We start from the raw sequence: 20,609 nt of genomic DNA on the forward strand, positions 1-20,609 counted from the left end.
AGCAGAAAACTACCTTTCATGCGTTACAAGGATCAGGAGGCTGTCTTCTCAGCTATCACACTGCCTTGAAGCTAGGTCTCATCCAAATTATCCATACCATAACTGATCCTGCGGACATGGATATACAAACCATGGTGAATAATTTTCCCTCCCCTCCCTATTTAGTGGCTTGGGGAAACTAAAAGACTCTCAAGTACATCTTCATGTGGACGATAGTGTTCGCCCAGTGGCCCAGTCACATAGGCGCATTCCATTTCACCTGAGAAGGAAAGTAGAAAAAGAACTCCAATTCCTCATGGACGAGGACGTTATCGAAACCGTTACTGGGCCCACTCCCTGGGTCTCACCACTGGTGGTAGTTCCTAAACCAAAGGCTCCTGACCAGGTGAGATTGTGTGTTGACATGCGCCTACCCAACACTGCCATTCAGAGAGAAAGACATATCTCACCCACAATTGATGACATCATTCATGTGTTAAATGGAGCGACCGTCTTTTCAAAACTCGATCTCAATAAGGGCTATCACCAGTTAGAGCTGAGTCCAGAATCCAGATATTTGACAACATTTTCCACACATGTGGGCCTCAGAAGATATAAAAGATTGACTTTTGGGGTCTGCTCTGCAGCGGAAATTTTTCAGGATGCAATAAGGGGCGTTATTCAGAACATTCCAAATGCCTTTAATTACAGTGATGACATACTGGTGTTTGGCAAAACTCAAGCTGAACACAATCGTGCTCTATATGCCGTCTTTGAATGCCTCCTCTCTGCTGGACTCACCTTAAACAAGGAAAAATGTGAATTTGATAAAAATTCATTAGAGTTTTACGGTCATATTTTTTCGGCAAAAGGGGTACAACCTGATCCCAAGAAAGTGGAATCCATTAAATCAGCCTCAATTCCACAAGATGCCAGTGAAGTACGCTCGTTTCTTGGAATGGCCAGTTATTGTGCTAGATACATTCCAAACTTCTCAACAATTAACAGTCCATTAAGGGAACTTACAAAACAGAGTTGTGTTTTTCAATGGTCTCCAGACTGTCAAAATGCATTTGAAACAATTAAAACTGAACTTTGCTCAACAACCACAATGGCCTATTTTGATCCAGCTCTCCAAACTGAGCTAATTGTGGACGCCAGTCCCGTGGGGCTGGGTGCCATCTTAGCACAATATAAAGATAACAATCAAAATCCTCAGATTATTTCTTATGCAAGTAAAAGCTTAACAAGCACGGAACGGAAATATTCACAACCTGAAAAAGAAAGCTTGGCAGTTGTCTGGGGATGCGAACATTTTCACTTATTTCTGTATGGAGCTCCCTTCACTGTTGTCACAGATCATCAAGCACTCCTTACGATCTTTGGAAATCCCAGAGCTAAAATGCCTGCACGCATAGAACGGTGGGGTCTACGTCTACAGGACTACAACTACAAAATTGTCCACAAGCCTGGAAAATTCAGCAATCCCGCTGACTATCTGTCAAGACATCCGATGACTGATGATCTACCTGAGCATTCCGCCATTGAAGAATACATATGCTTCATTACAGCCCATGCAGTACCAAAAGCTCTTTCCATTGATCACTTTGTGAACGCCACAACAAGTGACAAGACACTACGTGCTTTAATACAAATCATCCGAAATCGAAGGTGGCATGAAATTCAAAGAGAAAAATTTCCCGATCCTGAGATTGATCTGACAGAATTAAAACTATTCTCAAGTGTACGGTATGAACTATCTGTCACTGAGGAATGCCTCATCCTTCGAGGTACCAAATTGGTTGTACCTAAGACTCTGCGCAGCTTAGTAATACAGATAGCGCATGAAGGTCATCTGGGAATTGTTGGCACAAAGAAATTACTCAGAGAAAAAGTGTGGTTCCCAAACATGGATCAATTGGTGGAAGAGAAGGTTAAACACTGTTCCACCTGCCAAGTTATCACTCCATCATCACAGCTGGAGCCTTTACAAATGTCACCTCTACCCACTGCTGTCTGGGAGGAGGTGGCAGTCGATATATATGGACCGTTACCAAATGGCCAATACATTCTAGTAACAATTGACGAATATTCCAGATACCCTGTCATTTCTTTTATCTCTTCAACATCTGCTACTAGTGTGATACCAGAACTGGATAACATATTTTCAGCATATGGCATTCCAAGAGTGGTCAAAACGGACAATGGACCTCCATTCAATGGACACGTGTTCACACAATTTGCTGAATACTTGGGGTTCAGTCACAGAAAAATCACACCGTGCTGGCCGCAAGCAAATGGAATAGTCGAACGCTTCATGCGCACCATGGGGAAACGAATCAAGGCAGCTAGCCTGGAGCACACCCCACTGAAACAGTCATTGTACAAATTCATGCGCAATTACCGCAATACGCCACATTCTACTACCAATGCTGCTCCAGCGCATCTAATGTTTGGCAGAACTCTGCATATACGAATCCCTGACATAGTCAGTCGTCCTGTACCAAGTGACTCCTCTGTGCGCTTAGCAGACTCTTCCAACAAACAAACCATGAAACACTATGCAGACAGAAGGCGAAGGGCACAGCCAAATGCTATCAAAAGAGGTGACGTCGTTGTGGTGCGTCAGAGACCAACCAACAAGACTTCAGCTGCATATTGTCCCGCAAAATATAACGTTATTGACAAGAAAGGCAGCATGGTCACGGCTGAGAGGGATGGACACTTCATAACTCGAAACTCTTCACATTTCAAAATTATTCCTCAAAATAATGACAATGGACATTCTCTGGGGGAAGATTCGGCACTCAACAGTGGAGAGAATCACCAGGAGGCAACAAGTTCTTCATTAATGGACACCATCGCTGAGCCCAGACGTTATCCATCAAGAGAGAGAAGGGCTCCATCCAGACTTATTGAAGAAGCGTGACTTCTTTTCTTTAACAGGGCAAAATGGACATACGTTTTCTTGGACATTTTTCTTGTTGCATCATTAGTTCATGTTATTTTATTTTAGCTTTATTCGTTTAAAAAAAAAAAAAAAAAAGGGGGATGTTGTAATATGCATTAATTAAATCTTGTACCTTGTCTCTTTAAGAAAGATGAGATGTAGAGAATTGTGGGTAGTTACAGAGAGGAGGGGGAGAAGTTACTTTCACTTTGTCATGCATGCAGAGACAAGCTTATGCAACCTGCTAAAGAGAAATAAAGATAATGAAGATTTACTAGTGTGGATTACTTACAAAGTGTGGACATTACATGCCCTGTCGTCGCAGTGCCGCTGTGGCCTTGGTCGGCGCATGGCTCCGCTCCGTTGGGGCAGTGTGGTGGCCATTGTTGTGTGTGGTATTGTGTGGTATTGTGCTGGTGGCACGGCGCGGTCTGGAGACATTGGGCCATCGGCACTGCCAGTGTATTGCCACTGTGGCGGTGGTTGGCCCACGGCTCAGCTCCATTAGGGCGATAGGGACCCACTAATAGGTTCGCCGTGAAGTGGCAGCGGGCTTCATACAGTCTGATCAGAATGTTAAACTAAGAACCTCATCAGTTCAGTTATATATAAATTTTTGCCTAGCGGCTTTAGATCAATGTATGATTTTTGGAGGTGCGGTTCATGCTCTTATTTTGGTATATATATGTATATTTTGTAGGGATTCACTCGCTCTGGTAGGCATTAGGCATTAGATAGCATTCACACAGACAATACAGCTTTGATCCGAACCTGTGCAGTTTTTATTGCTTTCCAGAGGTTGTATAGCACCAAAACAACAAAGTCATAGGGTACGTGCCCACAATCAGGAAATGGCAGAGTTTTGGATGCAGTATATTTTCGCTGTGTCCAAAACGCTTCATTCTGATCATGCAGCCAAATCGATATGTGTTTATTGAACCATGCGGATTTAATGCATCCAATACATTCTATTGTGGAAATTTCTGTTGCTGAAATTGAACTGAAACTGAAATTGACATACTGCAGCTCGTAACCCGCGCCACAGGTGAGTTTACACCGTGTCAAATAGAAGCACAGTGGGCATGGGATTTCCACCCTTTAGGGCCCATGCCACTGTATAAGAAACTTGCTCTCTCCTGTCGGCACTAACACAAGTGCCTGATCCCCAGGTTTAAACTGTCTCAGATTATACTCCCTGGATTTTTCTCTTGGGTTTTGAGGAGGCGCTCTTTTACTAGTCTTTTCACTTTGTTCTCACGAAACAATAAATCATTATGCCTTGCCCTTGTGGAAACCGACTATTGGCACCACATTTCAATTTTCCTTGGTCACTTTTAATTTCAAGTCTCTTAGCTAGGCAGTCCCAAAGTTGTCCTGGGACTCTTCCAGGTCAGATATATTAGCTTCAGGAGATCTTCCTTTCTAGCTAGTAGAGTGAAAGAAAATTCCCCATTTACATCATGTGCCTTTGCTACCATAGCTGATTCCTGGTGACATACTGAACTACTGGGTGTTACAGCTTTAGCATATAAGTATAAAATCCCTGCCGCCATCACTGCAAGGCTTCCCATCTCACCTCTTACTTACCACTCCGGGCCATGCTGTGGGCCTCATGTCCTTGCTTGCTGCATACTTCCTGGCTGGATGCATAGGCAGTGGCCCCGGCACTTCCTGGTTCTTATAGAGACTGTATGCACCTTCCTAAGGTGTCTCCAGCCAATTGCCAAGAGGCATCAGGTACTCAAGGCATCTCCACCCCTAGGGGGATGCCTGAGCAACAATCTCTCTCAGTCAGTGCCTTGCTGCTGAGTTGCCTGGGACTGGGGAGGCTTGTCCCTTTTGGTAGCGCCAGAGGTGCATCCGTTGTGCTCGGTCTGCCAGGGTGACACCCAAACATGCCATAATCTCCGCCTCCAGCTTATCGTACTTCTTGGCATCCTGTAGTGGTCGTAATAACCTTCCTGCAGTTCCCCACTAAGGTATAGGATCTCTGTCCATTGCTCTGGGGGCAGTTTTTCTCTATCACACCTTCTCAAGTACAGTCAGGAAACCCTCAACGTCATCCTCTGTAAGGACTCCTATACTATTCACTTCACCCAATTACCTTCGGTTTGGCTGGTGGGTGATGCAATCTCCCTTGCTTGGGCAGTTTCTGCCAGAGGTCCATCTGCTGCTGCTGTTGAACCTGCTGCTGCTAATGCTGCTACTGCTGTTGTAACTTCTGCAGTAACTCCTGCAGCAGCTGCTCAAACTTGCTGTAATATATACAGTTAGGTCCATATATATTTGGACAGAGACAACATTTTTCTCATTTTGGTTATACACAGTACCACAATTTAATTTTAAACAAAACAATTCAGATGCAGTTGAAGGTCAGACTTTTAGCTTTCATTTGAGGATATCCATATTAAAATTGGATGAAGAGTTTAGGAGTTTCAGCTCCTTAACCTGTGCCACCCTGTTTTTTAAAGGGACCAAAAGTAATTGGACAATTGACTCCAAGGCTATTTCATGGACAGGTGTGGGCAATCCCTTCATTATGTCATTCTCAACTAAGCAGATAAAAGGCCTGGAGTTGATTTGATGTGTGGTGCTTGCATTTGGAAGGTTTTCCTATGAAGTAAACATGCGGTCAAAAGTGCTCTCCATGAAGGTGAAACAAGCCATTCTTAAGCTGTGAAAACAGAAAAAACCCATCCGAGAAATTGCTACAATATTAGGAGTGGCAAAATGTACAGTTTGGTACATCCTGAGAAGGAAAGAAAGCACTGGTGATCTCATCAATGCAAAAAGACCTGGGCGCCCACGGAAGACAACAGTGGTGGGTGATCGCAGAATAATCTCCATGGTGAAGAGAAACCCCTTCACAACAGCCAACCAAGTGACCAACACTCTCCCGGAGGTCTGCGTATCAATATCCAAATCTATCATAAAGAGAAGACTGCATGAAAGTAAATACAGAGGGTTCACTGCACGGTGCAAGCCACTCATAAGTGTCAAGAATAAAAAGGCTAGACTGGACTTTGCTAAAAAACATCTAAAAAAGCCAGCACAGTTCAGGAAGAACATTCTTTGGACAGATGAAACCAAGATCAACCTCTACCAGAATGATGGAAAGAGAAAAGTATGGCGAAGGCTTGGTACAGCTCATGATCCAAAGCATACCACATCATCTGTAAAACACGGCGGAGGCAGTGTGATGGCTTGGGCATGCATGGCTGCCAGTGGCACTGGGTCACTAGTGTTTATTGATGATGTGACACAGGACAGAAGCAGCCGAATGAATTCTGAGGTATTCAGAGCCATACTGTGTGCTCAGATCCAGCCAAATGCAGCAAAACTGATTGGTCGTCGTTTCATACTACAGATGGACAATGACCCAAAACATGAAGCCAAAGCAACCCAGGAGTCTATTAAAGCAAAGAAGTGGAATATTCTTGAATGGCCAAGTCAGTCACCTGATCTCAACCCAATTGAGCATGCATTTCACTTGTTAAAGACTAAACTTCAGACAGAAAGGCCCACAAACAAACAGCAACTGAAAACCACCGCAGTGAAGGCCTGGCAGAGCATCAAAAAGGAGGAAACACAGCGTCTGGTGATGTCCATGAGTTCAAGACTTCAGGCAGTCATTGCCAACAAAGGGTTTTCAACCAAGTACTAAAAATGAACATTTTATTTAAAATTATTAAATCTGTCCAATTACTTTTGGTCCCTTTAAAAACAGGGTGGCACATGTTAAGGAGCTGAAACTCCTAAACCCTTCATCCAATTTTAATGTGGATACCCTCAAATGAAAGCTGAAAGTCTGAACTTCAACTGCATCTGAATTGTTTTGTTTACAATTCATTGTGGTAATGTCTATAACCAAAATGAGAAAAATGTTGTCTCTGTCCAAATATACTGTATATGGACCTAACTGTATATATATATATATATATATATATATATATATATATATATATATATATATATATATATATATATATATATATATATATACACTCACCGGCCACTTTATTAGGTACACCATGCTAGTAACGGGTTGGACCCCCTTTTGCCTTCAGAACTGCCTCAATTCTTCGTGGCATAGATTCAACAAGGTGCTGGAAGCATTCCTCAGAGATTTTGGTCCATATTGACATGATGGCATCACACAGTTGCCGCAGATTTGTCGGCTGCACATCCCAAAGATGCTCCATACAAGGCAGGATGGATCCATGCTTTCATGTTGTTTACGCCAAATTCTGACCCTACCATCCGAATGTCGCAGCAGAAATCGAGACTCATCAGACCAAGCAACGTTTTTCCAATCTTCTACTGTCCAATTTCGATGAGCTTGTGCAAATTGTAGCCTCAGTTTCCTGTTCTTAGCTGAAAGGAGTGGTACCCGGTGTGGTCTTCTGCTGCTGTAGCCCATCTGCCTCAAAGTTCGACGCACTGTGCGTTCAGAGATGCTCTTAGGCCTACCTTGGTTGTAACGGGTGGCGATTTGAGTCACTGTTGCCTTTCTATCAGCTCGAACCAGTCTGCCCATTCTCCTCTGACCTCTGGCATCAACAAGGCATTTCCGCCCACAGAACTGCCGCTCACTGGATTTTTTTTCTTTTTCGGACCATTCTCTGTAAACCCTAGAGATGGTTGTGCGTGAAAATCCCAGTAGATCAGCAGTTTCTGAAATACTCAGACCAGCCCTTCTGGCACCAACAACCATGCCACGTTCAAAGGCACTCAAATCACCTTTCTTCCAAATACTGATGCTCGGTTTGAACTGCAGGAGATTGTCTTGACCATGTCTACATGCCTAAATGCACTGAGTTGCCGCCATGTGATTGGCTGATTAGAAATTAAGTGTTAACAAGAAGTTGGATAGGTGTACCTAATAAAGTGGCCGGTGAGTGTATATATATATATATATATATATATATATATATATATATATATATAGTGTGGCCAGCTGGTAATAAAGAGAGTCAAGGTAGTCAAGACTGATTGAGTGGAATTACCGGAAGGGCACATAGCAGATGTACAGACATGCTACAAGTACCTCGACATCCCACAGGGATACGGTAACCATGATGAGGAGGCAAGGAAAGCAGCAACATCCAAATACAGGGTAAGACAGGTCTTGAAGAGCCAGCTCAATGGGAAGAATAAAATCCGTGCCATCATTACATATGCCCTACCAGTTATCACATACCCTGCTGGCATAGTGTGCTGGCCAAAAGAAGAGATGGAAGCTGCAGATGTGAAGACATGAAAACTCATCACAATGCATGGAGGTCTCTACCCTAAGTCTAACACCCAATGATTGTGTACCAACAGAAAGGAGGGTGGTCGAGGCTAGATAAGCATCCAAGCCACCATTACGGATGAAACAAAGAGTATCCAGGAATACATCAGAAAAATGGCACCAAAAGATGAGATGCTGAGAGAAAGCCTAAGGCAGCAACAACAGATCTGGAACAAAGAACAGGAACATGAAGCGCCATGGCAAGACAAGCTGCTGCATGGGATGTATCATCGACAGATAATGGCGGTGGCTGACATGGAGAAATCCTACCAATGGCTGGAGAGAGCTGGACTCTGAGACAGCACAGAGGCACTAATCATAGCAACACAAGAACAATCACTAAGTACCAGATAAATAGAAGCAGGAATCTACCACATAAGATGATACCCAAGGTGCAGACTATGCAAAGAAACCTCAGAAACAGTCCAACACATAGTGGCACGATGCAAAATGCAAGCAGGAACAGCGTATGCCAAACGCCACAACCAAGTAGCGGGAATTGTTTTCAGGAACATCTGCACAGCATATGGGCTAAGTCCCCCTAAGTCCAGGTGGGAGACCCCAGAAGAAGTGGTGGAGAATAAAAGGGCTCAAATCCTGTGGGACTTCAAGAACCAACCAGACATTGTGATAGTAGACAAGACCAGAAGACAGCAATGATAAGAGATGTGGCAGCGCCAAGTGACAGCAACATCAGAAAGAAGGAATATGAGAAGCTGGAAAAATACCAGGGCCTCAAAGTAAAACGGGAGAAGATGTGGAAGGTGAAGGCAACAGTGATTCCAGTGGTGATAGGAGCACTTGGAGCAGTGCTTGGGAAAATGGCTACTACAGATCCCAGGAGTAACATCTGAACTGTCTGTCCAGAAAAGCGCAATGCTGGGAACAACTAAGATCCTGTGCAGAACCCTCAAGCTTCCAGGCCTCTGGTAGAGGTCCCGAGAATGAGAAAGGACAAAAAAGACCACCCCCATTGGGGGGTGATAAGGAAGTTTTTTTTTTAATAAATATAATACATGTAACCACATTCTCACATGTACATAACTCTGGAACTAAGGGTGTTTTAAAAATAAATTATAATAATATTGATAAAAATAATAATATAACATAGTGCCTGCAGATAGGACTATATTTTCTTTATGACAGGTTCCATTTAAATGTAAAGCATAAGCACATTACAACTGCTTGCAAAGATTTATTTACTATAAATCAATAAAAACCTAAACATTTAGAAACAGAAATTGGAAAATGCTCACCCTATGTGAACAAAGGGCCCAACAGCCATCATTATTGCCTACAAGTTGTATAAGTGTTCTATCTTGTAGGGTGTGAAATGTTTGTTATCAAGTATCTGTAACCTATACAGTATTTTTAGTCTACCTAGACCTCTTTAGAACATTAAAGAGAAACTGACTCTAGGTCAAAAGTGGTCAGTTTTTCTCTTATTTTATTCCCACTGCTCCCCTATTCTGTTTTCCTCTTTTTCAAAATCCACCATACAGTTCCAGAGATATGGAAATTTTATTTAGTGCTATTTTTAATAGTCTCTAAAATGAGTGTTGCTCACAGGATGTGCCTTTAGACTGCTCTTCATCACTTAATTTTGAAGATCAAAAATGATGATCACTAAGTACTCTATGTTATTCATATGCACTATTGCTGTTACTGATTTACTTTCAACAGGGAATATGATCATTTTGTTTCTGTCTAAGGTTTTGTCTATTTATGATCCTATTTTGCATGCATACCAACTTATACGCCAGTTCATTTTTCGGTTAAGTTTCAGATTTCTGGACTTAGTGCAGATAATGGTGTGTCCTCCCTTTCTTTGAGCTGGACCTTAAGTTTATATAGCTTCCCCTTTCCTGTGTATCCATATTCGGGATCCGGTCCTGCTCTGCCCTTATTCAAAGTGATGTCATGTTGACACACGATAAGGTTGTAATACTAGAGGTTAGGACCATCCCTCTGGTGGGATGGCATTCACACATTTTTTGTTCAAAACCAATGTTCCCTATGTTATTTATAGGCACTATTTATTTTACTTATTTACTTTTATTTACTTACAGCAGGGTATATGTTAATTTTGTTTCTGTCTTAGCTTTTGCTCTTCATTACTACCCTGTGAGCACTGCCTACTTGTAGAGACTATAAAAATTAAAATATTGGTTGCAATAAATAAAAAAACCCATATCTCTGATGATGGATTTTAAAAATGAAAAAAGTGGAATACTCAAAATGTCAATCAAAATCTTTGCAAAGGTGTCCCCATATATTATAGATAACTGTCATCTAAAAATTTATTTATCTAATAGTTATCTTTCTTGACCTCCTATAAACACTGCTTAGTTAGTTATTTAACCCCTTTCCGACATACGTATACCGATGTCGGACTCCCCCTGTTTTGTGCGGGCTTCGGTGATGAGCCCGCACCTTTTTGGGCACATGACAGCTGATATATAAGAATCACACCCATCAGTGACCCAGTCCCATGATTGCAGGTCACCGATGGGTTGGTATGACAACCAAAGGTCTCCAGCAGGACCTCCAGTGGTCGGCGCTCACAGCAAGTGAGCATTTCTGCTACATGCAGGCGATCTGATCATCGCCCGTATGTAGCAGAGCCGATTGGACAAGTGCAGATTGTAGTCTCCCATGGAGGCTATTAAAGCATGCAAAAAGTAAAAAAATGTTTAAAAAAATATTAAAAAAATAAGAAAAATATAAAAGTTCAAATCACCCCCCTTTTGCCCCATTAAAAATAAAACAATAAAAAAAATCAAACCTACACATATTTGGTATTTCTGCATTCAGAATTGCCCGATCTATCAATATAAAAAAAGATTTAACCCGATCGCTAAACAGTGTAATGAGAAAAAAGTCAAAATGCCAGAATTATGTTTTTTGGTCGCCGTAGCATTGCATTAAAATGCAATAACGGTTTGTAGCGCCCCCACTGCCGCAGGGCCGAGGGGTACCCGGTACCGGGCCTCCAAGTCTCTGCTCTGGGGTTGTCACGGTGGCTAGACCCGGTCCGTGACCCTGCTGAGGGGCGTACAGTAATAGATGTGGATAGTGGTGGTGCGGTGCAGTAAATAACGAGGACACCAGGTTGCAGTCTCTTTACCTCTTTACTGAAGGTCTCTGGGTCCTCAGTCCGGAATACGGTTCACCAGGCTGCGCAAGTCCGGCCGGTCCAATGGCACCTCCAGAGTTCTCTTTGCAGGTGGAAATCTGTGCCTTCCTGCTAGCGCTATGTGTTGTGGTCCTCCCCTGCTGTGCTTACGGGATAGTCCCCACAACTGTTGTGTCTGTTTCTCGTGTTCCCTCACAACTCGATTAGATGATGTTCTGCTAATCCTCCGTCCCTCCCTGATGTTACGGTTGGGACGCACCCGTATGACGGGTAGGCTCGGAGCTCTTCCGGGACCCTAGAGTCGCCCCTCTCCACAGGTTGCCCCCTATGTCTGCGTAGGTGATTTAGGTGAGACAGCCCGCCTGTGACTGACTGTCCTGCCGTTGGTTTGAAGTATTGCTTGGAGCTAGATATATAAATACTTCCTCAGCGTTCCGGCCGCCGGCTGTGCGCCTCAGTAGGATGTTGCCTCGGTCTTACAGCACGACTCCTACTGGTATTCTCCTTCTTGCTTTGATCCCGTTTCTCACTCAGCACAATATATCTCGCTTCTTGTCCTTTCTTAGGGCACCGCCGCTATGCTGAGCAGGCACGGTCCCGTGACGTTCCCTCTGTTTGCCAGGCCTCTGTCAGGGTCCCAAACCTGACAGGGACCCTACCGAATCTTCCCCCACAACACCCTCTGCCACAAGGTGTTGCCTGGTTCCAACCCAGTCAGCTCTCTCCCTAACTTCCTGCCTGACCCCCAGTTTACCCACACAGTGAGGAGTGGCCTAATAAATAGCACCCTTAGCTCCCCCTGGAGGCCCGGCTGTGAAATGTATTGGTGTATGTGATACCTAGTCAGATGAACTCCTTCAGTGCCATCAGACGTACCATAGCCCCCCTTAGCGGCGGAGCCACAGTACTGCAACGACCAGGACTCTGGGGCGCTGCAGGTTTATCAAAAGATTGTATCTGCACCAAAATTGTATCAATAAAATTGTCAGCTCGGCACGCAAAAATTAAGCCTTCACCCAACCCGAGATCACAAAAAATGGAAATGCCACGGGTATCGGAAAATGGCACAATTTATTTTTTTTTAACAAACTTTGGAATTTTTTTTCACCACTTAAATAAAAAAGAACCTAGACATTTTTGCTGTCTATGAACTCATAATGTCCTGTACAATCATAATGGCAGGTCAATTTTAGCATTTAGTGAACATGGTAAAAAAAATATACCTGTGGGTTTGCACTTTTTTGCAATTTCACAGCACTTGAAATTGTTTTCCCGTTTTCCCGGTACATTATATGTTAAAATCAATAGTGTTTTTCAAAAGTACAACTCGTCCCGCAAAAAATAAGCCCTCACATGGCAAAAAAATTAAAAAGTTATGACTCTGGGAAGAAGGGGAGCGAAAAATGAAAATGCAAAAACAAAAATACTTCTGGTCGTTAAGGGGTTAAAAGTATGCCACTAAGAGACAACTCTGGAGGCTTATCTTCTAAGGCTACTTTCACACTTGCGTTTTCTGCTGTCCGTCCTTGTACAGCAAAATGACGGATCGACGAATGTCACGAAAATAGGGAAAAACGTGTGTGGCGCTTCCAGTGTAAAGACGGATGCTTCGTCCACAAATTCTGGGAATTAAATGTCCGGGACTCGAGAGAGAGAGACTTTTTCCCGGACTTGAAAATCCTTCCGGGCATGCTCAGAGGGGAAAAACGTGATACGTCGCTGGATTCCTGTGTGTGACGGTCAGCGACGGATCCTGCGTCCATAGACTTCCATTGTAGCCGACGACGGGCAGCGCAGGATGCATCGCTGACCGATTTTCCGACGTGCACAAAAAACGTTCCTATGAACATTTTCTCTGCACGACGGATGAAACGGATGGCCATCCGTCACAATCCGTCGCTAATACAAGTCTATGGGAAAATGCAGGATCCTGCAAATTTTTTGCAGGATCCTGCATTCTCAAAAAATGACGGATTGTGACGGATTCAAAATAACGCAAGTGTGAAAGTAGCCAAAGAAAGCAAAAGAATTGGACATTAAAATTCAACATGGGAGGATTCATAAATTTTAGATGGTCGGCTGGTCCCATTGAAAGTTATTTGTCAGAAAATGTCTTTTTCCATTTTTATTTTGAGTTAATATTGCCTGTTTTCATTTTTCTGATACATTACCACTATACCAACATATGGAAAGGCTGAGGTTTGGTTGGGACAGAAAGACACATTATGGCAGTGCCGCAAGAGAGATAAGAGAGGGTGAGAGTGTTGTTAGTGCTCATCTGGTGGCATTATATAGGGAAAATACACCTGTAAGGAAGGCCGGCATCATCACACTGGCGTATTGTATCCGATGCGAGAACATCGGATGCGATATGCTAATGACACTCGGCTCCTGCTCGCAGCAGAGCAGGAGCCGAGTGTCAGGCGTCTGTGCTCCGATTCTCTCGCACAGGGAGGATCGGAGCACAGCTGTGGAGGAGGCGGAGAAATGAATTTCTCCATCTCCTCCATTGCTGGGGTCCGCTTACAACGCACGTCACTCGGATGATGTCCGAGTGGTGTGCGCTGTCTCACTCGCACCCATAGGCTTATATGGGTGCGAGTGAGCCCAGAGTTTTCCTCGGTCCGAGACAATCGCAGCATGCTGCGATTGTCTCGGACCGAGGAAAACTGCTGACAAAAAGTCGGCTGCTGGGAGCTGCCCCATATGTTAACATTGGTCCGAGTGCAATGCGATTTTTTATCGCATTGCACTCGGCCGTTTAAAACGCCAGTGTGACGCCGGCCTTAGTCTTAGAATCAGTGGCTGTGGCCCCGTGGTTGGAGGAAAAATTCTTCCAGATAGCAATTCACTTAAGTGTAGATAGCACGGTATCTGGGCTGCGCTTGCGGTAATAAAGAACCCTTTATGGTATAAAATGAAGGTTTTTATTACTCAAATACAGTACTTGCCGGCTTTTTAAAGGTTTTTTTTTACCTTGAAAGAGGTGGCAGTCAGGTGCTGATGTAAGAAAAACCTCAATTTTATACCATTGAGGATTCTTCATTCCCCAAGCACAGCACAGGTATCGTGATGACCCCAGCAAAGTGAAAATATGAAAATGATAATTCATCTTTTCCAATATGGCTATAGATAGCTCTATATATCTTAAGGAACTATGCACACAGCATTTTTTCCATCCTGTATGAAAAAAAAGAAACTTTGTGTACCTTTAATTTTATTTGGACCACACTAAGGTACACTGTGGATGTACCTATAAGAATAGACCAACTGGTCTGCTGACATTACTACGTATAACATGTGCTTACAGTTTCTTCTATGCAAACAGAAGAATTCTAAGTGTACTTTTTACTGAATGGTGTGTAAACCATAATTACATTCAGCATTTCTATATGGGGTTTGCTATATACTTCAAACTTACTGTGCATCATTGTTTCGTATAAAAATTCATTATGCGTTTTCCTTACTTCCCTTGGTAGAATTTTCCTGTGCTCGACCCGGGCAGAAATTTTCCAAGATCTTAAAGTAACCTAGGAAAGATAGGAGTCAAATGTTGATTTTTAAGCATTACTTTACAATAAGTGAAAGAATGGATTTGTGTCAAAGTCTTTATGTAAAAGCCAATTCATTGTAATCGTAACGTAGCTACACCACCAGGGCTAACAAAGTCCACCAGATTTTTGATAAGTATTGGAGTGTTGACTGCTTTTTCTACTTTTATATTGTTTTTCAAAAAAGGGATTTTTTGCAGGGGAGACCTTGCACCTGTTATGCTTATATTTAATGTTTTGTTCCACTTTTTTGCCACAAAATTCTCTATGTAGACACAGCAATCTCTATAGCAAACTTTTTTTAGAATATAAGTGCAAGATATGCAGATGAGATATCGAAATATGGGTATATATCATGTTGTATTAAGCAGCTAAAAGTAAGCCTTTGGACTATATCTAAAAGGGTCTTAAGAATTGGTAATCAGGATGGTCCATATCTATGTTCACAGTATCTTGAAGTACAAAGGCTCCTGAGTCCACAAGAAATTCCCCACTGTATTACAACTAATAGGGGGTGATACCACCTGGTCAACATGTCTCTGTGTAAATGAAATACAGTGTGTGAATGAGGAAGAATTAGGATGTCATTATTCTTTATAAGCGTATAGTTGGGAAAGAACAGGTAGTTCAATACAGTTCTTGGTTCACAAGTTGAGACTTAGTGTCTCTAGGTTGGTGGGGGCAGGGCCGGACTGGCCATCTGGCAATTCTGGCAAATGCCAGAAGGGCCTGTCTGGTCGTTGGCCACCTTGTCTGCTAAGTTGTTAACAGAATCGGTGTTCTCAAGGCACACATACTCTTAGGAGTTATGACGGAGGTATCATTAGAAATATTAGCCTTGTAGTAAATCTTGCTTTCTTTCACGCAGGGTAATATTAGTAATATATCCCATCTGGTGCTTGGGGATGGGGACAACATGGGCCTGTGTGATTTCAAATGTCAGGGCTAAATTTCCGCCCCAGTCCGTACCTGGGTAGGGGAGATGTACAGCTGAAGTCGCAAGGAAAGAACTCAAGTGGGACAAAGATGAAAGAAGAAAACAAATTGAGAGACTGAAGGAAAGTTGCCATTCATGGATGCATTCCTGAGAAAGATATTCCATACCAAGGAGATGAGGGCCACACCTAGGTGGCATAACCAGGAGGCGCTAGGTGAAGGGTTCCCTTTTGGTAACCATGACAGAATGTGAATGACCGTAAGCTTAAGGAATGTAGGTTTCTTTGATTATTTTGTGATTTGTTTAATCAATTTTATACTGCGCATTTGATTCAGAATATAAAATCTTTCAGTTTATATATATACTTTTGTTGGTGAGCTTTCTTTGCTGACTGTCCCCAAGAATCTACATAGGGATATTGTTATTGTGTGATATTCTAATTATTTGATATTGGTATGGTCAACAATAAAGTTTCCTGATGTTGTTATTGTTCAGTATCTTTGACGTTCGATGTCGATATTGTCCTCAATAATGCTATTTCTTACATAAAGATTTTAAGGGGTTGTCCAGTTGACACAAGTTGTCACATATCGTGCTGGGATCCACAACAAGCAGCAGAATTGGGAGTTTTTATTCTTGACTAGACACTTTTATCCCTGTTACAAAACGGAGCAACAGGTCGCATGCCTGACTGCCACGACATTCATTTTTAATGGGGCTGTTGGAAAAAGTCGAGTGCAAAACTTCGCAGCCCCATAGAAAATGAATGTAGTGTCGGTCGAGCGTGCGCACTGCTACTCCATTCTCACAAGGATAAAAGTTTCCAGTTCTGCAGGATCAGAGCTGATCTCAGAGGTCTTAACCCAACTAATTACCAAGTTAACACCTTCGGAAAGGTGGTATCTTTTTGATTGGTGGATGTTCAAGTTCTGAGATTCACACCAATAGGAAGAACTGGAAACTTTTATCCATGATAGAATAGAGCACCTGTACGCATGCTAGACCGCTGCAACATTTGCCTATCCTTTGGAAAGGTGATAACTTGCTTTCACCAGACAAACCCTTTAGCTATAAGATGTAACCAAATTTAGGTAACTAAAAATAGAGATTTTACCTGATCCAAATTTGTATGATTGCATTATGTGAACATTTCTTCTCTGTTTCTTTGAATATTACATTTATTATTTTAGTGTAATTGGATTTACCAGAAGTTATTTTACTTTTGTTTCTTGTTTAATAGGTATCTTTATGAAACTCTTTTTGTTCTTGAAAACTTTATTATGTCTGGTTTTTAGAACTTCACTCATCAGATGAACAATGACTGTAATGCATTTGTGTATAAATTGTTTGTTCTATATGGTCACTGGGAAAAAGCCCAATAGAGTTAAGATGATGGCACATGGTGCTTTCGAAGTACCGCTACCACTGCATTCTGGCTACCAATTACGCATTGGCGGCTTAGGTTTATACTAGCAAAGAGCCAGCAATGATTTTGATGGGAAAACTCAGAAACAAGATAAAAGCTAATATACAAAATTTGGATAATAAAAAGAAACTAACCTCATTCTTTGTGATGACAAGATGGTGAAAATCCTTGCTTGGGGCAGGAGCTTGACTTTGGATTTCGAACAGAGTTTCTTGCAGAAGGGATGCCATAGCCAATATGTGAAATGTTCCACAAGTTTCTGATGTCTTTCAAACTTAATCTGTGACCTGTACAAAACTCCCTCCTTCTTTATATCGACTGCCAAATCTACCTTGATTAGAGAGCATCAGATTCTTTGGTTCCACCTGCTGAATGTAAGTGCTAATCTTTTATTCACTAAGTAAACCAGCCTTTGTTTACAGAGTAACCTGTGCAGTTTCTGGCAGGAGGACAGCAAGTGTAGCTCAAACCTTTGAATGAAAATCCACAGGCAGATTAATCCTTACAATGTAACAGCATTTCGGCTAATTGTAAAAGGGTCATTATCCTCAGTCACAAACAATAGCGAATTACATAGATACATAATTGCACAAGAATGTAAACAGATTTAGGTTTTATAAGGGATTGTACCACACATAGCACACAGATATTACAGGGGCAGATGATATATAAAATCTGGCTCTTCAATGCAGGGAAATTAAAAGATACTGTGTTTTTATAATGTATATGAAAACATTATCAATTGAAAAATCAGTATACAATAACTACTATGCTAAAAGCATAAACTTACAAATCAATGCAAATTGATCTGTTGAAACGTTTACATTTATACATTATAAATTATATACTTCACCATATACATTTATAAGTGTGAGAAGATAACATTTGTGAAGTCTCTAATCTTGGGCTACGCTATAAGAAAACAAAAACGCTACATAAAGTGTTTAAAAGATAAGCAGGTCACCTGAAATGTACTTTCTAAATATCTATCCTTATACCCTAACTAATATTGCAGTTACAGTAGCTTTATTATAAAATATCATAAACTTCTCCTTATCTATCTAATCTCTAAATGTGTTTTTTTTATTGTACTTCCTGTGACGTTTCGATTGAGTGGAGTCCTAAATGTGATGTCACATTAGACTTGGGCTGCACTCACTCTCTGCAGTGTCTATCACCCCTTGCTGAGCAGGATGTCACCAGGGGGCAGTGCTGCAGTTACTCATTTGTTTCTTTCTTCATCACTCCTGCATCAAGGGTGATGGACGCTGTGGTAGATGTGTAGATGTGAGTGCAGTGCCGGCACTCTCCTTCCTGCTGCCGTAGCTTTTATAAAAGGCGTTGTCAGAGGAAGGAGAGAGAAGCCGTGAGTGACACCAGTGGTGACCCACAGCTTCTGGCACTGCCCTCAACCAAATCAACGGGGGCGGCGTTGGTATCATACGCTGCGTCTATCACCACCCCTTGCTGACAATTCATTTGAGGGCAGTGCTAGAAGCAGTGAGTGACACCAGAGTTCCCCCTGATGACTATTCATTTGAGAGTGGGGAGTGTTAGTGTCACTCACTGCTTCTATCGTCTTCGCCCACTGCAAAACCTCCTTTTGTGTTCAGAGCATCAGAAAACGCTGCATCAGAGCATGGGGCAATCACATAAACAGAAGATCCAGCACAATGAACTTTATTCACCAAAGTGCTCATTGGAGGATAAAACACAATCAGCGATGCAGGTTACATGATGATCAATGCATTTCAGTTGGCTGTGCACCCTTAATCATGATAGAGTTATGGAGTTCATGCTACTTTTTAGTGCTGTCACTCTTCACAGTGGCACAAGAATCTAGTCAACTATATACTTGTGCCCCTTTGAAAAGATGGACACCACCATAAAGGATCACAAGTGGCACCTATTTGGTCTCCGCTTGTCTGTTTGTAATGGATGGCTCTGTCAAGGGCTCATATGAATCCTGTTTTTCAGAAATTCAGATGGAAGCCTTGGAAAGAAGCCATCAAATCACTGGTGAATGCAGTATTAACAGTCTAAAATTCAATCAACACAGGGCAACTAAAAGTCCATAGCCACTTTCACTCACCAAGCCCATTCACCCACTCAAGAAACTCAACTATAAATTAGTGCCATTATATAACTGTTGTGCGTCATTTTCAACAGATATCATTATTTGCAAAAACTTTTAATCAATAAGTCCTTCAGACTTGATTTTAATCAACTGCTGCAAGCATTTGGACTTTCTACGGTCACTTCTTTCCCAGACTGAGACTATTGTTTGATAGCTCACCAAGTTCTTATTGACCTACCCCAGCTGATGTCGAATAACCTGACGTGATAATTGGAGTAGGGGCCAGCCCTCCTCTCCCTCAACTAGGCTGTTTTCCAGGTTTTGATACTTAAAGGGTTGTACAATACATCACTATCTAATATATAAAGGTGTGTGTGTGTGTGTGTGTGTGTGTGTGTGTGTGTGTGTGTGTGTGTGTGTGTGTGTGTGTGTGTGTGTGTTTATTTATGTCCGGGATTGGCATCTGCACCGTCGCAGCTACAGCCACAAAATTTTGCACAGTCACACATCTGGACCCCGAGAGCGTCATAGGCTATGTTGTGAGGCGAAATTTTAACTCCACACTTTCCAATTCACCAAACAATTTTGCCCCTATCTACAAATTGGGGAAAAAGTGAAAGGAAAAGTGTTGGAGGCAAATTGACAGCTGCCAGAAGTGAACAAGGGGGACTTAAAGAATGAGAGTGATGGCGCCAAAGAATATATACCGTACAGTTGCTAAGGTGGGGCCCCTACATGGGATATTCACCACACACAGGGATATGAACACACACACAAAATGCGCCACACACTACCACGTGCTTGAATGCATATACCACCCTCAGCACACATTTCACCACACATACACCAACCTCGCCACATAAAAGTCGAAACACAAAAGTGACCGCTCAAAACTCGCCACGCGCACAATTCGTCACATGCAAAACTCGCCACATTCAAAACTAGCCACAAGTGCAAAACTCACCTCATGGAAAATTCGCCACACGCAAAACTTGCACACACGGAAAAATTGCCACATGCACAAAAGTTGCAACACATGCAAAAGTTGCCTCACACAAAACTTGCACATACTCAAAACGCACCACACATAAAACTCTCCACACGCAAAACTCACCATGCGCAAAACTTGCTGCACACAACTTGCTACACTAACCTGTCACATTTACTAAAGTTTAAATGAATATTTTAGAGTAAGAATTTATTGGAAAGCATAGGTTACTCAAAAAAAACTAATTTTTTTAATTAAATATAACTTTAAAA

General features: G+C 42.3%; 1 protein-coding gene across 1 annotated transcript in view; it reads right to left on the reverse strand.

Moving 5' to 3' along the window:
* LOC143816333 (F-box only protein 36-like) overlaps positions 1-17,502 on the reverse strand; it is a 44,088-nt gene extending 26,586 nt beyond the window's left edge. The window contains exons 1-2 of the mRNA XM_077296568.1: positions 17,407-17,502; positions 14,780-14,888 (exon numbers count right to left, since the gene is read on the reverse strand). Of these exons, the coding sequence (XP_077152683.1) occupies positions 14,780-14,888; positions 17,407-17,502 (205 nt within the window). The remainder of the gene's footprint in view (positions 1-14,779; positions 14,889-17,406) is intronic.
* Positions 17,503-20,609: the final 3,107 nt, after the last annotated feature.

This window comes from Ranitomeya variabilis, chromosome 3 (assembly GCF_051348905.1).
Source record: "Ranitomeya variabilis isolate aRanVar5 chromosome 3, aRanVar5.hap1, whole genome shotgun sequence".
Classification (NCBI taxonomy): Eukaryota; Metazoa; Chordata; class Amphibia; order Anura; family Dendrobatidae; genus Ranitomeya; species Ranitomeya variabilis.